We start from the raw sequence: 20112 nt of genomic DNA on the forward strand, positions 1-20112 counted from the left end.
TTTTCTCTTCTAAGTTATTTTCAGGGAAGTTGTAGACTGAACAAATGTGTTGATCTCACAGAATAATCTGTTTAAACTGTGGACAATAAAACTTTAAAATAATTTTGTCTTTAAAGCAGAAAGGGTATTACATCTTAATGGAAAAACTGAAGTTATTTACATTTTTGAAGCCTTTTGAAAGTTCCGGTTTCTGCACAAATACAAAGTAGTAGTCTATGTTACTTGAGACTTCTCCTGTGATGTTGTTGTTTTTCCACCCAAATACTTTTTTCATTTTTCAAATTTTACCTGAAATACAACATTTACATGCAGTCTTTACAGTTTGATGTTTTCTTTTGCTATTCAGGATCTAATTCTATAATATTGTTTAGCTTAGTTTTTCCAGATACTGTAAGTTATATTTTTATGTGCATTTCATATTTAAGAATTCCTTTCTATAGGTAGATTTCTTTTGAAGTCTAAACCTATAGATCCATGTCTGCACATGGATTTTCCACTATCTTAAGGCAGTATAAATTCAGATGGGTGTTTGTGTTCTTGTTCAAGTTATTTAAACAAGTTACTACTCCTTAACTGGTAGGTTCTTCCCACAGCATTTGGTCAGTGCCTTGTAGATTTGATATGGTAACTGATTATGTGTATATTTTTATCCATGAGTATTTACATTTTATAGCAAGGTATCTGCATGCAGTCAGTTTTTGCAAGTCTGCTGTTGGGGGAACCTGACTGACATGCAGTTTAAACCTCTGGCTAAAGGACACTGGTTATTTGAACTGTTCTGACGAAAATGTAGATGCTCACCTGATGATACCATTTGATTTTTTTTTAAATACATTTCATAAATGTGGTACAAACTTGTCTATCCACCCTTTAAAAAAAAAAATATTTTGTCTTACTTTAGTTTAAGCTTTTTTGTAATTTCACCAAGATTATATTTATGTAAGAAGGGTTTATTGGTGACACGCTTGTCTTCAAGACATGTGCTCAAGCACGTGATGGATTTCAGTTCTGAGTTCTAAGCAAGTCAGTGTAATTTTTCATTTAAAAAGGCCCTAACTTGATAAATGTTGGGCTTTTTTTGTTTCAAAAATAGGACTTAGAGGTTTCTATAGAAGTCTCCGCATTGTTAGAAAATATTGCATCAGCTAGCTGTTCCTTCTTTTTGGTTGAGCTAAAAGATATGTGTTTCCCTTTGAATTTTTAAGATGAATAGGGGAAGAAATAGGATATCTTTATAAAGTCTAGAGCTCTTTTCAGTCTCTTAGGTGATTATAAAAACTGGGAAGATTTATTTTTTTTTTCCCCATTACCACCCACCTTTTGAAAACTGAAGGAAAAAAAGGGTGGAAACTTCTTGTTCACCTGTATCCATTTAGTTTCAACTTGTCTTATCTTTCCTGAGGGCCATTCTTTGCTTATCATATTGCAGGTTGCTTACTCGAAAACCTCTCATCCCTAATCCTGTGAGACTTGACAAAAATCCAGTAAAGTGTTGTTAATGGATTTCTTCACACTTTTAAAAGATCGTATTTCCTAACTAACATGCCCAGATTCTGACATACAGCTTTTTAGCAAATGACACATCCATGAAATATGACTTATTTCCCTGAATGACAACCAAACTACTGCTACTGTAAGTATTATATAAAGATTGAAAAAGCATAAAGGTATCCATGATGGCTCAACAGTCTTTCCAATACATATTCTTGCTGAATAAACACAGACAGATGTTGTGTATTTTGATCCCACCACCCAACCCAGAATGATATGAAGTGTGGGTTTATGCCATTATTTATCTCACAAGAAAAACACACTCAAACTGTTACTTACTATGCATTTCCTTCAGAAATTACATTGAATGTTTTTGAGTTCAGAGAGCATGTGGTTCAAACAGCAACGCGAGAAGATGAGTTTAGAGGCAGCATTTTGCCTATACTGTGAGAAAGAGTAATAAGCAAGATAGGAAAAGGCAGATACAATACCCACAGGAACAGATTATCAAAACCTGTTTAAGGGTTTTGATAGAAGATTTTGGAAGAACAACATTGCTGACAAGATTTTGCCTGCCTGGGCTCTGGGGTCAGGCAGCCACTTAGACTGAGTCTGTGCATTACGGGATTAGCCTGGACACAGACTTGTTGCAGCTTCTCTCCAGTTCTTGCATAATTTGTTGACAGTCCAGTTTCACAGTTTTTAATTCCTCTGACTTCCCATCAGAACTGCTTTTGCTTGTCATAGATCCAGATTCACTAGATCCACACCTCACTATTTGTAGCCTGCTTCCAAAGTCCCTCTCCCTTAAAACACAATCTTCATTAAGCCTAGTAAGTTGCCTCTTTCTAAAAATGTTGGGGATCAAAGGCAAAGGACAAGTCTCATTCAAACAGAGCAGAGCCAAAATTTTTATCTTGGCTATTTACAGGTAGCAACTGCATGTTGGTTCCATCTGGAAAAGTGTGGGCTCCTGTACTGAAACTCATTGGGCATACCTAAAGCCATTTGACATACTAGCTTTCTCTCTGAACCAGAAAAAGTGTTTTTTTTACATACACAGAGGGAAGCCCTATGCCATGATGCCACCATTCTGTAGGATATGTATTGCAATCCTGAATCCTAGATGGAAGCAGTGACCTGTTTTGGATCTGTTGCAGAGAATATTATCTTAGAAAATGCTGAGGATATTACTTCATTGTTTCAAACTACTGTTAAATTTTATCATCCCTGATGTTGGTCTCTTCACTTTGAGCTAACAGAGGGGACGAATGAAAGAGCATAAGCCATTCACTGCAAGCTCACTTTTTCCCCAAACCCCCATTGTTTATCTTGTCAAACAAAAAGATGGAACTTAATTTCTTTACCTAAACTTGCTTTTTAGAATCAGTAGTCTGGGCATAAGCAGGCTTGAAGAGGAATATAGGGGCATAGTGGTAGTGCTTAAGACACGTAATCGACATATGAAGCACACCCTGGGACAGGATGGTGAAGGCTCCCAGTGTTGGAGCAAGTTGGTAAAGCTACTGGGACCCTGTAGTACATTAATGCTAATTAAACACCTCTGACCAGCAGAGCAGGCATGGTAGTTAAAAAGGAAGAGGTACTGTCATGGTTTAACCTCAGCTGGCAACTAAACACAACACATCCACCCACTTACTACCCTCTGCCCCCCATCCCACTGGGATCAGGGGAGAATTGTCAGGGTAAAGTCAGAAAGAAGTGTGTGGGTTGAGATAAAAACAGCTTAATAACTAAAAAGATATAATAGTAAGAAGTTTTAAAATTTGTGAGGGAAAAAAAACAAAACAACAAAACACCAAACCAAAGAGAGAGGCCAATAAAACCCAAGAGGGATGAGTGATGCAAATGAAAACAATTGCTCACCACCAGCCAACCAACCAAGCAATGCCCAGCCAGGCCTGGAGCAGCGCCCTGCCCCCACCAAGCTCCCCTCCAGTTTTATGGGTGAGCGTGATGCCATGTGGTATGGAATATCCCTTTGGTCAGTGGGGGTCAGCTGTCCTGGCTTTGTCCCTTCCCAACTTTTTTGTGCACCCCCAACCTACTCAGAGTGGTGTGAGGAGTAGAAAAGGCCTTGATGCTGTCTCAGCACTACTTAAAACATCAGTGTGCTATCAACACTATTTTCAGCACAAATGCAAAACATAACCCGATGCAAACTATGAAGAAATTTAACTCTATCCCAGCCAAAACCATTATAGGTACTAAAACAGGGCTTGCATACAAAGTTTCTTTTGCTCTTCTGTTGCATGTCTTCACAAGACACCCACTTAACAAAAAAATCCTGGCTCCCCAAATCCTTCTTTTCTGTCCTGTGGTGGCCATCTCTCCTGCTGTAGTTGTGTCAGTGTTCTTAACTTCTTTTTCACCTGTGAATAAATTAGTTGCCCTTGAGCAAAGCAGAATCCACATTCTCAGTTGAATTATCAGTTCATCAGCAGAGTCCAGTTCAGCTTGTTGTTGTGGAGGGTGGTATAGTTCACTGTTTTTGTTTCAAAACTGGGTGGCTTGGTCCAGGATAGCCTAGGAGACCAAACCTTTCCATGGGATCTCCTCCAGTGCTTACACGGAAGTTTCCCCAAGAGTCTGAGCCAGTCTGTTGCCGTGTACACGGGCTCCACTACTCTTTTTCTACTGCATAGAAAATGTACAGGCTGTCCACAACCCAGTGTCAGTAGACCCATGATCCTATTGTGTGAGTCCTGTTGAGATAGAGAAAACAGGGTATGGAACACAGTATTCAAACACACACAGGCTTTTGAGAGCCAGGACTGCCTCCTGATTATATAAACTGAGCTATAGTACCAGCTGATTTAATTCAGTGCAGTCATTTGAAGCCAACAAAGTTGGGATCAGGTGGCTCTGCTGACAGAAGATGAAGGGTCAGTTGGTCTAGGTTTTATTAATAATGAGTACTAGGTAAGGCACTTTTGGTGCAGATTGAGGTGACAGCATGATCACAGTGTGATGGGTTCCAGCTCGAAGATCCCAGTGGTAAGTTGGAAATTATGGATAGGTCAAAGTAGAATAAACATCCATTCAAATGAAACAAGACATATGCCTGAGCCACTTAATAAGATAATAACATCTGAGGTGAAAAGTGTGTGGTTAGATTTTAGAGATTTAATCAGATGTGGCATAATTGGTATGGTCAGATGATAACAAATTAGAGAATCTGCTCATCAAAGTTCTCCTAAAAATTATTTGGAAAGCAATTGACCTAACAGAGTAGGTTTAAGGCTACAGAATTTAATCTGGTCATAATGCAAAACTAGTTTTACTCTTGTCTAACATCCTGACCTCTGTTTAAGCCTTTTGATCATGTAAGTATAAATACATTAAGGTTACCTTGGACAGTTGCAATTACTAGTTGTCAGCTTTCATTTCTGTCATAAACTTAATTGATGAATAATGCAGGACATTACAGGCAACTGTGGTATAGATTCAGTTTTATTGTAATAATCAGCAGCAAATTCTGCTTAGTGGATACTCTAGCTTTTGCTTTTGTTCTTTGGTCTAGTAACAGTTGTAAAAGACTGTCACTTGAAAATCCAAGTATTTGTAAGTTTTCATCCTATGGAAGACTGCTGTAAGTAAACCAAGAGGAGTAAGAGTAAATATTTAATATCTTTTCTTACAGAGCATGACTTTTCAGTAGGGAAATGTGTAGAGTTTTTACGCTTACTCTTTGCTGAATATATGTGGGAACAGTAGTCAACTGTGTTTTATTTCTGCAATTTAAAACTGAAAACTTTAGAGAATTTTCTGAAGCCCAGGTTCATTAGTCCTTATCACTCTCAGTCCAGGGACTCTTGAAGGCCTAGCTAGAGCAATTAGTGCTGGTAACATCATTCAAAGTTGTTGAATGCTGTAAATTTGTGACAACAGTTTAGGGCTGTATCTGCATTCTGAGGCTGTTCATATCTGGTCTGTACAGGTTTTGTCAAAAAGGCAGCTCTCAGAGTTTGAATGTGGTCTCTCAAGGATTTTGGTAGAAGGAAAAGTTGATGCCAAAGCAGAAGCACGTTAAGGTATCTGAAGTAGATAAACATGGTTTAATTTTGCATGACTGGAAGTCTATTATTAAAATAGGAATCTCTTTAGAAGAATTTGTAGTTCTAAATTTAAGTCCAGGATATAAATTACCCCTGTATTTTATCACATGGTAGTTGTTGCAGGCTTGATCTTTCAGAGCAGTAAGTCAAAAGTCTTTGTTGAGTTTTTACGGACTCTGAATCTTGCCAAGTGCAAAGAATTCCTAATCTAACAAAAATAACGGATTTTAATCTAGTGAAGAACTTTTTGTCTTGTTTTTGCCATTAATTTGTGGACTTCATGCAGCCTTTGTTTTTCTAAAAAGCATACATTATATATTAATTCACAACATGCAAGCAGAAGTTCTTCCACATATCTGTGAAACAACCACCACTAATATCTCAAGCTAGTTTTTATGGGTGTTTTGAAGACTGTTGCCTCTCAAAGAGTAAGGTGTCCTGTTTGATATTCTTGTTCCTTGTGCAAGTCATTAAAACCTGCTGTTTGGAAGATCTCCTAAGTATCATCTAACTTCTGTCTGACAAACCCAAGAGATTTTATTTTAGTTGACACCTTGTAGGGGATGAAATAGGGAGCATCAGGATCTGACTTGAAGTGTAGCATGCTGTAGAATTACTACGCTTTACAAAATGGACTACAAGCTCTAATATATCTCTGACATGGGGAAAAATACCTAACTGAAAAGCTGCTATAGAGTTTGCTTAATAACAGCAATATAATAGTCAGTCCAGACAATGTGATTTTATCCTATTACTGTCTTGGTTTGTTTAATATTTTTTTCTGTGATGGAAAGTTGTGCTTGCAAGTACTGCACAACTGACATATTGAAAGACTGTATCAACAAAAATGTTTAAATCCATATGAAAAGAATGCAAGTTAGGTGTTTAATATATGCACAACTGGGGACAGAAATATTTGTTATGTATACCCCATGAAGTCACTGTGTTACTTCCATCTCCATCCCCCTCCCCAAGTCTTCCAGCTAGAAGGGTAATTTGAGTGTGTCAGTCTGCTTCAAGCAAAATGAGATGGGTTAATGCAGACTACCTGTCTGAACAGTTTAAAGCAGCCTAGCATGGCTTGTCAAGGGAGACTAGGGAGTATTCACATCCTCCCTGTCTCGCACATGCACACTGACACACAATTGCAGGGGTAATAACTCCCAACAATTGACCACTAGCAAACACCCGGGAAGAACTAGTGTTTGCCATCAACAAAGCCATTAAAATGAATGTCTGTCAGGCAGCCCTAGCGTTGTACTCTAGTGTAGTGTCAGTTACCTCTTGGGATGATAGCACTTGATTTTACATGCATCAAGGGCCATATGCTCCCTGATTAACAAAAAAGCAGCCCATTTGTGATGTAAAAAACATATGCATTAGTGACAGAACTGACAGCAGATCTTACGAATCTGCTGGGTACTAAATTTAATTTCTGAAGAGCAAAAGTTTAATTTGAATAAATAATTTAAAAAGAAATGTTTCCTTTATGCCCAGTCTCACAAGCCACCTAATATGAGCATATAAAGTTTGTGTTTACATCTTCAGTGGATCCTACTTTTCTGTTACGTTTTTCACTTATCTTTTTGTAGTAAATGTCTAATTATTCTCAGCTACTTACAGAATGGAAGAAGCAGATAGCATTTCTAGAGACTGTGGTGCCAAGAGCATGGTATCCAAAAAAATCAAACCTGACTTGTGAAATGAGACACTATTAATGTCTTATCAAGACTATTAATAGATGCTCTGAACTTCATTACAGTCCGTAGTTATGTAGTATTTGCTCATATAAATTTTGGATATTTTTTTTCTGATAGAACTAGAAAGCATTTGGATGTTCTTATAATTATCTTCTGAAGAAAGTTACCTTCTGATCCTCCATTCTATCCTTATTGAACAAGTTTGTGTTCACATTCAATGAGTTATACTCCTAAGAGTGAGGACCATCTCAGTAAATCTTGTCTAGAACAAAATCCCTTGCCTTCAAAACTTTGATGCTGTGTACCCACATGTGCTGTGAACTTAAGTTTCAAACACCTTAGATATCTTTTCTAAATTAATTATAGTATGGTTGAGTCAGTCTGACACAAAAACTTGAATTCAGTTGAAATTTTGTCACAGAAACCTTAACAAGATTCTAAGCTCAGAAATTTTTTTTTTCCTTTTTTTTTTTCCTTCCAGTTTCAAAAGCAGCAGCAAATCAGGAACTCCCAAAGAATCAGTGATTATACTTCTGTGTATGTCATTCTAACCACATTTTTTCATACAGAACAACCACAGTCTAGCCTAGTTGGTATAATTTGTTATAGTTTACTATTTTTGTATTGACCAGTCAAGCATATTCAACAGTACATCATTTTATTATTCCTAAGTTGTTCAAGTTACATTTTTACTGTCTTTTATTAAACTCAGATACTTTCTTTCATGAGAGAATCTACTTGGTTTTCTATCTTTTAGTTGGCTGTTCTATACACTTGTTGGTCTTAATCAAGTACATGTTTGTTCCATAGATTAAATTTTAGAAGAAAGTAAATTTCTGTGTTGGCAGCATTCTCTTTGGCTGGGAAGAGTTTGACGTGGTTCCCTGGGGAGTCATCAGTTCTGCGCTCTTTCTTCATAAGTGAAGGATGCCACCTATAAACTGACTTCTAATAATAGCCAGTCATGAAAAAGTGAAGTAGAGTTATGCTGTGCTTTGACTGACTCAAAGCACAAAAATCTCGCCAGTGGGAATGTCAGGTCTGTATTCTTCTCAGGCATCCCCACTCGAGATAACATAGTACTTCCCAGTCTACTTTCAACCTAGTTGTAGTAAAGGTGATAACTGACTTCTCTTCCCTGGCTGCCGTAATCTTTACCGTATCCATTTCCCCGTGTGAAGGGCCCAATTAGTCAGTGCCCTTGCCCCACATGTGTGGGAGAAGCTGAGCCACAGACTCTTCCCACAAAGGGAAGCTCTGGAGAGCCTCGACCACCACCGTGTGGCAAACTCAAATGAGATTTTTTGTTCCTCAAGCCTAGTGATTCTTTATTCAGTCACAAAATGTCCACTCACTGTCCTGGTACTAGGAATAGACTATCCAATATGTGCAAAGTTTTCTTCTTTAGATGCTATTCATTTTTAAGGTGAGGATAGAAAATAATTTTCAGGGCATCAGTCATGCAATTGATACATTCAACAGCCCTAACATTTTCTTTCCACTTTATTTGATACTCATAACTCACCAAATCTTGAGATCAGTGGTGATCTAATTTTCCATCCTAGTTTATTCTTCCCTCAGTAGTATTATAGTACTAACACAAATAGTTTCTAAAGCATAAACAGTAACAAATAATAAGCAAGAATAACAATAAAAGCAATGAGCCTCTTTTAAAAATGCCATTACCCTAAAGATCTATTTGCTTTATGTTGCCTATTTTCGGTTGTTCAAAACAGGAAACCTTGAGTGGTAGGACTGTGATGCAAAGAATGCAAATTAAATACAAGGTTTATGTAGGTAAATAAGATTTTATGAAAAATCTTTATGACATGATGCATTATCTTAAGTGCTCAGGTACTGAGGAGCTAATTCCTGTGTGAAAGAATCTATCAGGCTACAGTCCTGTGATTCTTAACAGCATCTTCGAGTTTTATCACTAACATTAAAAAGATTATGAAATACGTTTTCTAGTTAGTGTGGCAATATCGTTTCTAGTTCCCAATGTGTTATTATTTTGAGCTGTTTTGTTAAAAAAAAAAAAAGGGGGGGGGGGGGGCGAAAATCCCAAGCAGGTCCGCGCTGTAAGTAAAAGAAGGAAGAAAAGTCTAGTGAGTGTATATTTGGTAATATCCCTGGGGAGTCAGTTGTGTAGGTGTGACACAAATGGGAAAAACAGCTCTCCAGAGAGCAACGTGTAGAAAGGAACAAAGAGAAACCTTTTTGCCAGGCTGAGGGCTTTGCTGCTGGCTGCGCGGTGGCATTGTTCGGAGGAAGTGCACCTGCTCTTACATTTTCTTCGGCTGGAAGTAGACAGGTTTGTTGAATGCTCTAATTGCTGGTAGGCATGAAAGGATTGCCTAGAAGATTGCTTCCTAGGCTATCCTTTGATGTTTCATATGATTTGGAGGCGAAGATTTCTTTTCCTTTATCCATCTTGCTAATAGGTGAGAATAAAATATCTCCTCTCGGCTTTCATTCCAGAAGGTATCATGGCACATTCTGTCCGATTAGCTGTATCATGGGCCAAAAGACTCCTTTTATCTTTTGAAAAGATTTGTAAAACACAAGCATAGTCATCACAGTCCACATTCGTAAAGCGCTATTAGCAACGTGTTCAGTTCATTTCAAGAGTCTCTGGGCAGGAGAAATACTCTTACGTGAACATTAGGTTTGTCAACTGCTGTAAAACTAGCTAGGAATTTTGGATGCGATCCTTTTAAAACATATTATGAATTTTGGACTGCAATTAGAACAGATTCTTTGTTTAATTCCAGTTATGTTAATTTATAAACACAATAATTCTAACACAAAATCTAACTTTGGCCTTATTAGTCTGCAAGATTTGAATAGGAGGTAACTTCACTGAGGCTTGATATTTAGAAGATACTCCTTTTACAAATAAATATATGGCATAACTAATACACTATGAAGCATTGTAATAAACTATAACTATAGCTATAAACAGTATGATGTGATATATTTTAATTGCTTGCTGAAGTTTTCAAATTAATAGAGTAACAAAATAAATTATAATAAGCTAAATAATAGGATACTTAATTCTCTTAATAGGAAATGCCTACCTGAAAGAAATTATGATGCGTTATTTTAACCCATGTAAACTGTCACTAACACTTTTCACATGAGGAAGTGGACTATTGCCAGCATACTTGGAAGTACCAGAATATTTAAAAATATGTTGCTTTTCTCAGTAGAACGATCTTCCTCAATTTAACTGGGTTTGGCTCTCCTCTATGATACAGAATTCAGATTCAGATCCCCCACTTCCAAAGCTCAGGAGTGCATGGGGTGTGCCTTTTCAACCAGAACCTATTTCACTTTTGAATGAAGAGTTGAGAACTACTGCATAAGAAACTTATGTCTGTTAAATATGACTCATACATATTGTCTGAAGTTTTGAAAGCTAAATATTGTTTTAGGCTTTACTGGAAATTAAGAAGAATGTGGTTCTTGAATCAGTTGTAAAATTTGGGATAAAACCTTCAATGTATCTTCTGAAGTTTAAATATCCATATGCAATTTTTATATTGTTACTTACTGAATGATGAATACAGTTTCCTTTTTTTTTTTTTTTTTCGAATTGCATCCACTTTTTTCAGACTGTTTTGGGAATCAATTTTTGGAATGCTGATACGTGTCAGTCTCGATCTTTATAGCGTCCTTTTGAGTAAACTGGTTACAGTGACAGTGGCCAATGCTGTTAAACTTCTACTGAATTTTGTCATGGTCACTGTAAATTATAACAGCTTCCAAACTTTCTTCTGAGGACAAAGAACGTGTATTGTGTCTTGTGGTATAAGCAAGGAGTGTATTTACATGTCTACAACTGTGGCCTCCAGTTTTAATTTTGTTGTGACACAAAGTATTTTAAAAAGCATGTCTGAAACTTTATTTGCTTGGCTAAGAGGTCAGTCTGTTTTATTTTTTTATCTGTGGAACCAAGTGTTTATCAGGTTTCTGTATGAATCAAGCAGCACGTTAGGGAACATTTTGCACCAGTGTTTTATTTTAGATGTTGTCTTTATAGTTTTGATGTGTTACATTTTCCAAAGGTATTTTAAGTCAGGAAAAGTGTTGTGTATTTTTCTTCTCCAGAATTTCCAAATTTAACATGCATATCTTTGTACATGCCACTCTATGAGCGTGTTATCTACCTAGATAAAATCCACTAATTCTGATGTTTTAGTTAACTAAGTAAGTGTGAATATTCTGGTGTATTTCAGGTGTTCAGAGGCAGGGCTGCTAATATGCATACCCTTTGGATGTAAATACTTCCAGAAAATAAAATCTAGGTGATTATATTATTCATGTTTGAATGGGTGGGGAGAAGGTTGAGCGTTCGGTTCACCTCCCCATTCACCAAACAGCAGAAATGAGGTGGTTGTGAGACTCAGGCTGGTGCAGTCAAGGGGATAAACAACTCATTCTCTTCCAGGTTGAAAGGGAAAGGATTGCGGATCAGAGTCATGGATCCTGTTGTTTTGTTCACTACTAGTCATTCCCTAACTAGCACTACAAATACAGACAGGATTACTGCCTAAAAAAATTCTCGATGATGACCCATACTGTGACTTTATTTGAAAGTGGCCTCCTCAGTGTTAGTCTCCAAGTCACTGTCTTAAGGGTTATATGTAAGACATCTAGAAATAATATAGTGACTCATTCATTTTGATGTGGCTGTGGGTTTTGTGGTCATATACAGGGAGAAACAGAGTGTACTTGGACATATCCCTGCAGGCAATTTTGCAGACACCGCTTTGATAGCGACCAACTCTTACTGGACTGTTTTCTTAGGTTTATTCCAATTTAGCCTGGTGAATAAAGGCATAGAATAACCACAAGTTTTGTATTGGGTAGACATGCAATTATGTCTGTTTCTTTTTCTTCTTGGTGGGTATTGGTGACATCGTGTAAATGTGTCTCTGCATGCTATCTCATTTTTTGTATGAAGTGTTCAGAACTGCAGCAAAAATTGTGCTTTAAAAAAGGAGAAGGAAATGAAATGTGTGAGATCAGACTGATAAAATTTTGAGAGTTTGGTTTCTGCGGACAAAACTCCAGGAAATTCGAAGCTTAGCCTGTGCTGTGGTTCATCAGTCAAACTGTTGTGAAAGAATAATGCTGGTAATCATAAAACCACAAAAGGTGCGAGATATAAGAAGAATGCAAGCTTTAATGATCCTGACCCATAACTGTATTCTAAATAAATGTTTTTGTATTTAATTTCCTGAGGAAAGCATTAAGGGTGATGAATAGGGGACTAAAATACTTCATGGAAGTTTAAATAATTGATGGGGCAAGTTCAAAACCAAAATAGTTCAACACCCCACAGCTCTGACTACTCTCAAAAACCGAATGGTGTAATTAATTACTGTATTCTACAATACCTCATTTTAATCTTATACTGATGTTTGTAAAAATATATACAATTACTTTTTAAATGAGAACTTTTTATAGCAGTCACTATACTTCAGCAAAGTCAGTGAAATACTTCAGTCATTTTTGAGTGTCATGGGGACTAGAAGCTAATATACTAATATACTACAAGGTTACTACGTATGTGCGCCCAAGTCACAATATAGCTAATCACCAAAAGATAGTTTACAAACCTAATTATGTTCTTGGAGAGGAACAAAGTATCTCCCATTCCTTATGAAATTCTGAAAGAGAAAGATTAAGGTCAAATATAATGAACCCAGTCACTTTGTATTTGAAAGCAAGAAAGATTCTGAATTGTATTGGTGTTGCCTTGAAATGGATTATATTTTTTCTGATATGTCAAGTGATTTGTGGTTCTTTACAGGAGCTGATGTTATTAAATTCCAAAGGAGCTTTAAAAAAAGCTTCAAAACAAGAAGGTATTTTCAGGAAACTTTTTACTATCATCAGTCAAACAAATCTTAATAATATTTTAGGTGCAGTATTTATTATTTCATTTATAATGCCCTTCTGAATTTTATGTTAAGCATAACACTGTTCAATTCTACAATTAAAATATATAGGGAAGGTTGTAATTTTCAGATCAGTTAAGCAAGAAAACTTTAGGCTCTGACTTTGATGTGTCATTTTGTAACAGCTTGGAGGAATTGCTTAATTCTTGTGACCAGGCGCGTTGTGAAGGAGACTTGTGTACCAGCCTGCTACAGAAAACTTTAGGATTCAAAGTATGTCTTTAATTAATGAATGTTGCATAATTTTCCATGCAAATTTGTATCAGTTTTAGCTCTCTTTTTGAGCTGCTCCAAACTGAATAGGAGAGGGAGTAATTTTAATAATGGAGAAAAGTAGGAAATTTAATAAATTTTCATAGTGCATGTGAAATTTGGTTTTATCCTAATCAATTATTTTTAACTAGGTTACCTTCCACATTGTTCTTTTCCTGATAGTCTATTTCTTTTTTTTGGTCTCACTTTCTGCGTAGGACTCGCTCATCATATCTGTAATCTTCTAATAGAAACTGTGGCTCTGTACTTGGAGGCAGATGATAAAAGCAGCACCAAGACAGCAAATGCACTGCTTCTGTCCTTGCTTGACATTTTGAACTGCATGCTGATGTATACAGCAGACATTGTACGCCAGACTTTACAGGTATGGAATTTATTTCCTGGGGTCATCACCATCTTAAACAATTTTTTAGATAACTTCTTGTTACCCTAATAATGAAATTCCCACTATTCTTATTTTATTGAATTTTTAGTGCGATGGAAAGAAAAAAACATGTATTTTGCAACTTCGTGTTGCTGTTCCATGTAGTTACCTGGCTAGACTGTCTATACTAGCCTCACTGTGTGCTGGAAACACAGATCCTGGCTGACTGTTTCTGTACTCCATAAGTAGCTTAATTCAACATTTGCTTGATGATAGTTCAAAGCATTTTTCTTCCATTCGTTTAAAAGAAAAAGATTGCTCCATAAAAAAACGCCTTTTTATTATAAATCACATGTGAATACTGTAATTGAATAGCATATGTAACCTTAGCATGTGCACTGACAAAAGTATTTCCTCTCTTATGCCACTCAATTTGTCTTCCAAGTTTCTGTTTGAACTTCAAATTATGGCATTGGTAGGACTTCCTCCTCCACTGAAGACATCCTCCTTAAAAATGAAGCACAAAAAGATACTATTCAAAGAAATTGCACATAATTTTCTTAAAAACAAAAAAGAAAAATGATTTCTCTTTTTTTAGACATTATATTAATCTACCAATATTTGATTTATTTTTAAATGATCTGCCAAATTTCTAAATTAGTCAAGTGGAAGCATCTTCTGTATTTAGGATGCAAACAATGTGTACTCTTCATGTTAGGTTTTTGATGTTCTTGGGATTATCCACTGAAGAATAGAGAATCTTAATAGGTCCAATATATCTGGACAACAGAGATTCAAAAGATTACAGCCAGCTTGTATTGTCTTTCAGGACATGGATTCGTTATTTTGAAAAGGTCCCGCTCTGTGGGTTGATTGGGGTTTTTTTGTTAGGTTTGTGTTTTTTATTAATTTTTTTAAGAAGGTTTAATGTATGAAGTGGGTGTTGAAAATCAAGTGCCTTTTTTTTTTTTTTTCCTACACAGATTTACGTAATCAGTTATATTATCAACCAGATATTTCACTGAGAAGTATGTGGGGGGTTAATTTTGGAAGAAACTTAATTTAGATCTTATGGTACAATACCTTATCTTTTTTGAGTCCTCTGTTACCAGGTTCAGTAATGGGTTTCTCATCTAAGAATCACGTTGTAAATCAGATTCTGTAGGCTAATTGCTGATTGTCGGATAGTTGGCATCACTCCATGTAATCACAGAGAGCTAAATTCTGTGCTTATGCTCCCTGCAACAGTGGTGAGGCCAATTATACTGGAGGACACATATGAGGAAAGAGGATCTCGCACGTGGATTGGTAATAGTAGTGAAACTGATAATTTTAATTTAGATACAAAATTAAATCTATACATTCAAAGCCAAATTCTGCTCTGGCTTTACATGAATACATCAGTTGATTGATGCACTAAAACTCCAGCACCAGTTTTGTCCAACTCTAGTCAAAGTAATCTGCTGTGCTCTGGAAGGCTAAGAGGTAACAGGAGGCAGCTGGAAAACTGAGTTTTGAAGCATAGCTGTGTCCTGTACCCCTATGAAACTAATTTTATGGTGCTGATACTTGTCTTGACAATACTTGTCACAGGGTCCCTGTGGGTTCCACAGCTGCCTCAGTACACATGCCCCATTGAGTGATGGCCATTAGTTGGTGACTGCTGTTTACTATGCATCTACGTAATATTCCACTAATCATGTGTCACTAAATGCATCACTGCAGTGATAACAAATATTCCCTTGACTGTGCTTATAGGGATCTTCTGAAGAAGGTGCCTTCTAAAACAGAATTTGAAAAAGAAAATAGAATTTTCTCATATTACCCATTTTTGAGGCTTACGTTGACTTTTACAGATGGTACTACCTCCACCTGAATCCTTTTTATTTAAGCTTTTTGTATGTAAAGTGATAAACTTACCCAGGTGCACAGGCAAAGCATGACACCATTTTCCCTTTGCGTTTTAGTACTTCATGCTGAATGGTGCCGAGAACTGTATCCAGCTTCATTCAGGAGTTTGCTCTCTGTGGTCCAAGTACTTGTGTTTTAATGGAAATGGTACAAAGGTTCAGATCAATTTGCATATCTGTTTTGGAGCAGTTTCATCACATCATGTTCCACAGATGATCCACTGTAGCTGAAAGTAATTTTCAGTCTCAGGTTGAGAAGTGGACTCTGTTCAGTGGCTTAATGTAGGTTTAGGCATGGGGTAGTGTGTATCCTTTATATACATATATAAAGTCTAATTCCTTTAGTGATATTGTTCATTCTCTTTCCAAAGACACTAAATATATAAAAGTTATGAAAGTAGTCAAACATCATTGATGGAGGATATCTTTCTTCTATTCCAAGCACTAACCAGAAAAAGCTGTTGTAAATTTTGCTGAACTAAAGATGACTTATTACCTTTCTTGATTAATATAAACACACCATTTTTTTGGCTTCTCTGCACTACGTGTTTTTGCCCTTCTTGGACTTCAGCATTCCATGTCATGGTGGTGAGTCTCAGTGAGGGACATACCAATGTGTCTTATTATCTGGAGAAACAGTTCTTCAGATCTCTTATTTCAAAATTCTTTCCAGAAGAAAGGCTTTATCCTTTCAACCCATCAGTATCAACAGTGGAGCTTTAGCAGTAGTGTCTCCTGTCTCAGGGGACTTGCTTCTGTGTTCACTTAACCAAACAGAAATTCTCAGGTATTACAGTTGGATGATGGCTTGAGGATTGAGCTTTAAATAGAACATAATGCAAAAGGATTTTTAAATGTGTTCTTTAGACGAAATGTTTACATTTTCCTATAGCAGCTTGACTTTATAGGGTCATGGGCCAAAACTAGTGCAAGATAATGAAGTTAAATGAAAAATCTTGCAAGCAGACCTTTCTGGTGTCCTGGGACAGAGATGGGTCATAAATAGCAGTGCCTAGGATGGCAGTATGTTTTGATGAGGGGGGATGGCAACAGACAGAATTACAAGTAGTAACAGATCTTACCACAGTCTTTGGTCACTTGAAGTTTTCATTATTACTATTTTTAAAATAATTTAAATTATTATAACATATTATGAATATTTCATGGTACAAAGTGAGTCAGAAGGGCAAAATTGGACATTATTGACGAGAATCCTAACTTTTCAGTCACCTTGATTTTTTTTGTTTTGAGTTTCACTTGAAGTTGTTCCTGATAAAGGGAAAAAAAAAAAAAAGTTGGTCTTTAATGTTAAAATAGGCATGTCATGTTGAAAGAGACTACAAATACATAAAACATTTATGGCTTTAGAGATACCTTGCATATGCAGTTTGTAGCATTTTGCTGCAGAAATGTCATGTATGTCAGTATATTCAGCCTGTGCAGAACGAGCATGACAGCATGAGTCCCTTTTGCTTTGTGCTTATTGTTACAGGCACAGGGAGTGTTAACTGCTCATGGGGAGCCCAGGAATACTTAACTAGAAAAGAGTGTCTAAGTCTCCTTCAAACTTCCGTTCAAACTTGGACCACCTAATGGACCTAATTTGTTTCTCATAACGGAACAGTCACCAAGGTTGCTTTTTATTTTTTCTCATCTTATTAAGGCACAGAAATCTGGCACAGGAGGGGACACACAGGCTGCTGAAGACCTTCTGCTTATCAATAAGCCCCTGACGGACCTAATTAGCCTGCTTATTCAACTGGTGAGAATTTGCTTGTTTGTAAGCCTTTTGGAATGTTGCTGAAGCTGGAATTATTCCACTGAATTCAGTATCTTAGAGTTTGGTAGTTTTTCATTGTTTATAAGCTCCCACCTGGTATGAGGAAAGGACTCTATCAATTTTTAAGAAATTATAGGTCACAGTGACTTGTGAATTACCAGTGATGTCAGAGTAAGTCTGTCACAAGCACAGAAGTGGGACAAGGGGCAGGCTGCAGATTCTCAGTTTGGATACATATGTAAAGCCAAATTTTAGCCCTTCAGAATGGACTAGTGATCACTGCATAGGGAAGGGATGGTATTCAAGATTTGAAACAACAAATACTGCTACCATTAGAAAAGTCAGCACACTTAAAATTAGTTTGCAGTGAAAGATGCCTTTTAATATTATTTTCTTGGTTTTGAGGCTTCTCAGTTTTTCTCAAGGGTTGAGTTTTATTTTAACGTGTTCTTGAGGGATTTACGAGAGGGAGTGGTCCCTGGTGGTCTGTAAACATCTTTGAAGTCTGTCTGTTCAAAGTCAGTCTTTTCCAGGGTTTACTGGATGTCACAGCACTACACTGAAATTTCCACGGAGTGCTGCATTGTGGCCCTGATGCATCCCATCAGCTCAACCTCCATCATACTGTGCCAGAGATTTGTATTTGCTCTGTGTGTAATAGTCAGTAGTGCAGGAATGCTGCTTGAGACAGACAGGATTTTTAGAGGCTGCCTCAGCCTTTTATTCAACATAAAGCCATTTAAATGGTACGTGAGAATTTCCCTGTGGCCTATCACACTACCCTTTCCAGGTTATTTCACTTAGAGGCATTTCAGATTTGCTGTGTTCTCTTACAGGCCCAAATTTTTTTTCTGTTTTTCACTTAAATACAGGTTTTCAGGTGTATTGTGATATGAATACCTGTGGCCCTTTTACTATCTTTAGCACTGTCTGTCATCTATTTTGGGGAAGAGTATGTTTCCTTTTTTATTAATTTTAGCCATTTTACTTGTTGCTAAGTCCTCCTTTGATGGATTTATTTTAAGCAGCTATTGACAAAGACTTTCTGGAAATGTTCACTGAATGACATAAAACAAAGTGATTGAATTTCAACTACATAATATTTCATCTTTATAAATTATTTTAATTTATTTTCTATTAATTTTTTAAAATCACTATATATGATAAATAGTAAGACATGAAGAGATGCAAATGTTCCTTTAAAGTGAAACTAGTCATAAATTTAAATTCCATTAACACTGTAAAAAACAGAAAATTAGAGGCCGAGCTTTACTCGGCCTATACCACCTGGAAGTCTTTTATAAGTTTTTAATTAAAGGACAGGATAATTGTATAGTTAGCATGTACTGATTAGATTCTGACTTGCCCTTGTATTTCGGAAGCATGGCTGCAAATTACCGCTAGGTTTTGCTTTCTTATGTATTTCTAGAGGTTCTGATATTTTTAAAATGCTTATTTTAAAATCTACTGATTTTAACATATCAGTAAAGAGTAAAGACCATTGGTCTGCTTCATTTTGTTTGGTTGGTTTTTGTTTCAAATTTTGTTACAAGATTTTTTAAAAGTGAGGGATTTTCTCTTGTAATGTGTATGTGTTGTTCTTTACAAAAATGTGCTTGACTGGTTATATGAAAGTTATTTCAGCTAGGTTTATTAAATTTTCTTTCCTTTACCCATTGCCATATTAAACATTTCCTGTTGAGGTTGAAAGAGTTTGAACAACGGAATAGTAATTTTAACATTTCACATCCACTTGTTTAAAATGTCTTATGCGCTAATCTCTTTGAATAGGACTAGATTCTTTTTGAATTCTGGTACGTCTCTCGAGATGTACGTGCTCCCTACCCCTCAAAAAGACTCAGACCTACCCAAGCTGAAGTTCTGTGGAGCTGCCAAGAGTAGTTCTTTGTATTCATTGAGCTGTGTGGCTACATAACACTTTATTACTGTTTTGTGACAATCAGTTCTTCGTGAACTTTATTTTCTGGAGATAATGGAGGTCTTAAATGCTGAACCTAACCATTACTTTAGATATTGAGTTAAAATTATTTTCTCTGGTTTGCTATTTCTACCTCTCTTACCATATTTGTAGTTTCTTATGTCACTTTTTATAATTGCTTTCCCTTACTGCTATGTATATCTCTCAAGAAGATGATTGTTCCATGCCCCATTGATTTGTCTATTTTCCTTAAATTCTCCATGTTTATCTCTCTTAATAATCCCTCAAAAATCAATGTGAGTTAAACTTGAAAATGTCAAAAACTTCGAATCAATTATCTTTTGTAATTGTGATTTAGTCTATCACTTAGGGCATAGCAAAGCAAGTGTAGGAAACCTAGATTGCATGTGAATGAAACTGGAGTTTTCAAGAATGTGAAAGAGGAAATAATTACAAATTCTGTCATGCAGAAAACACTGCAAATATGGAGAATTCAATATTTAATCCCATGATCGGTCTGCCCTTAATTGATTGATAAGAGGAAAATAAACTGAACATTTAGACTTCTGCTTGGAAGCTTTGTGTTTAAAAGTTAATTACATTTAGC

The 20112-nt window shown here is 36.4% G+C and overlaps 1 protein-coding gene across 3 annotated transcripts in view; it reads left to right on the top strand.

Moving 5' to 3' along the window:
• Positions 1–20112, top strand: part of ULK4 (unc-51 like kinase 4) — a 241264-nt gene that overhangs the window by 159738 nt on the left and 61414 nt on the right. For all 3 annotated transcript variants that reach the window (XM_042806318.1, XM_042806319.1, XM_042806320.1), the window contains 2 exons: positions 13710–13876; positions 17450–17548. In XM_042806318.1, the coding sequence (XP_042662252.1) occupies positions 13710–13876; positions 17450–17548 (266 nt within the window). The remainder of the gene's footprint in view (positions 1–13709; positions 13877–17449; positions 17549–20112) is intronic.

This window comes from Tyto alba, unplaced genomic scaffold (assembly GCF_018691265.1).
Source record: "Tyto alba isolate M040663 unplaced genomic scaffold, T.alba_DEE_v4.0 Super-Scaffold_46, whole genome shotgun sequence".
In the NCBI taxonomy this organism is placed as follows: Eukaryota; Metazoa; Chordata; class Aves; order Strigiformes; family Tytonidae; genus Tyto; species Tyto alba.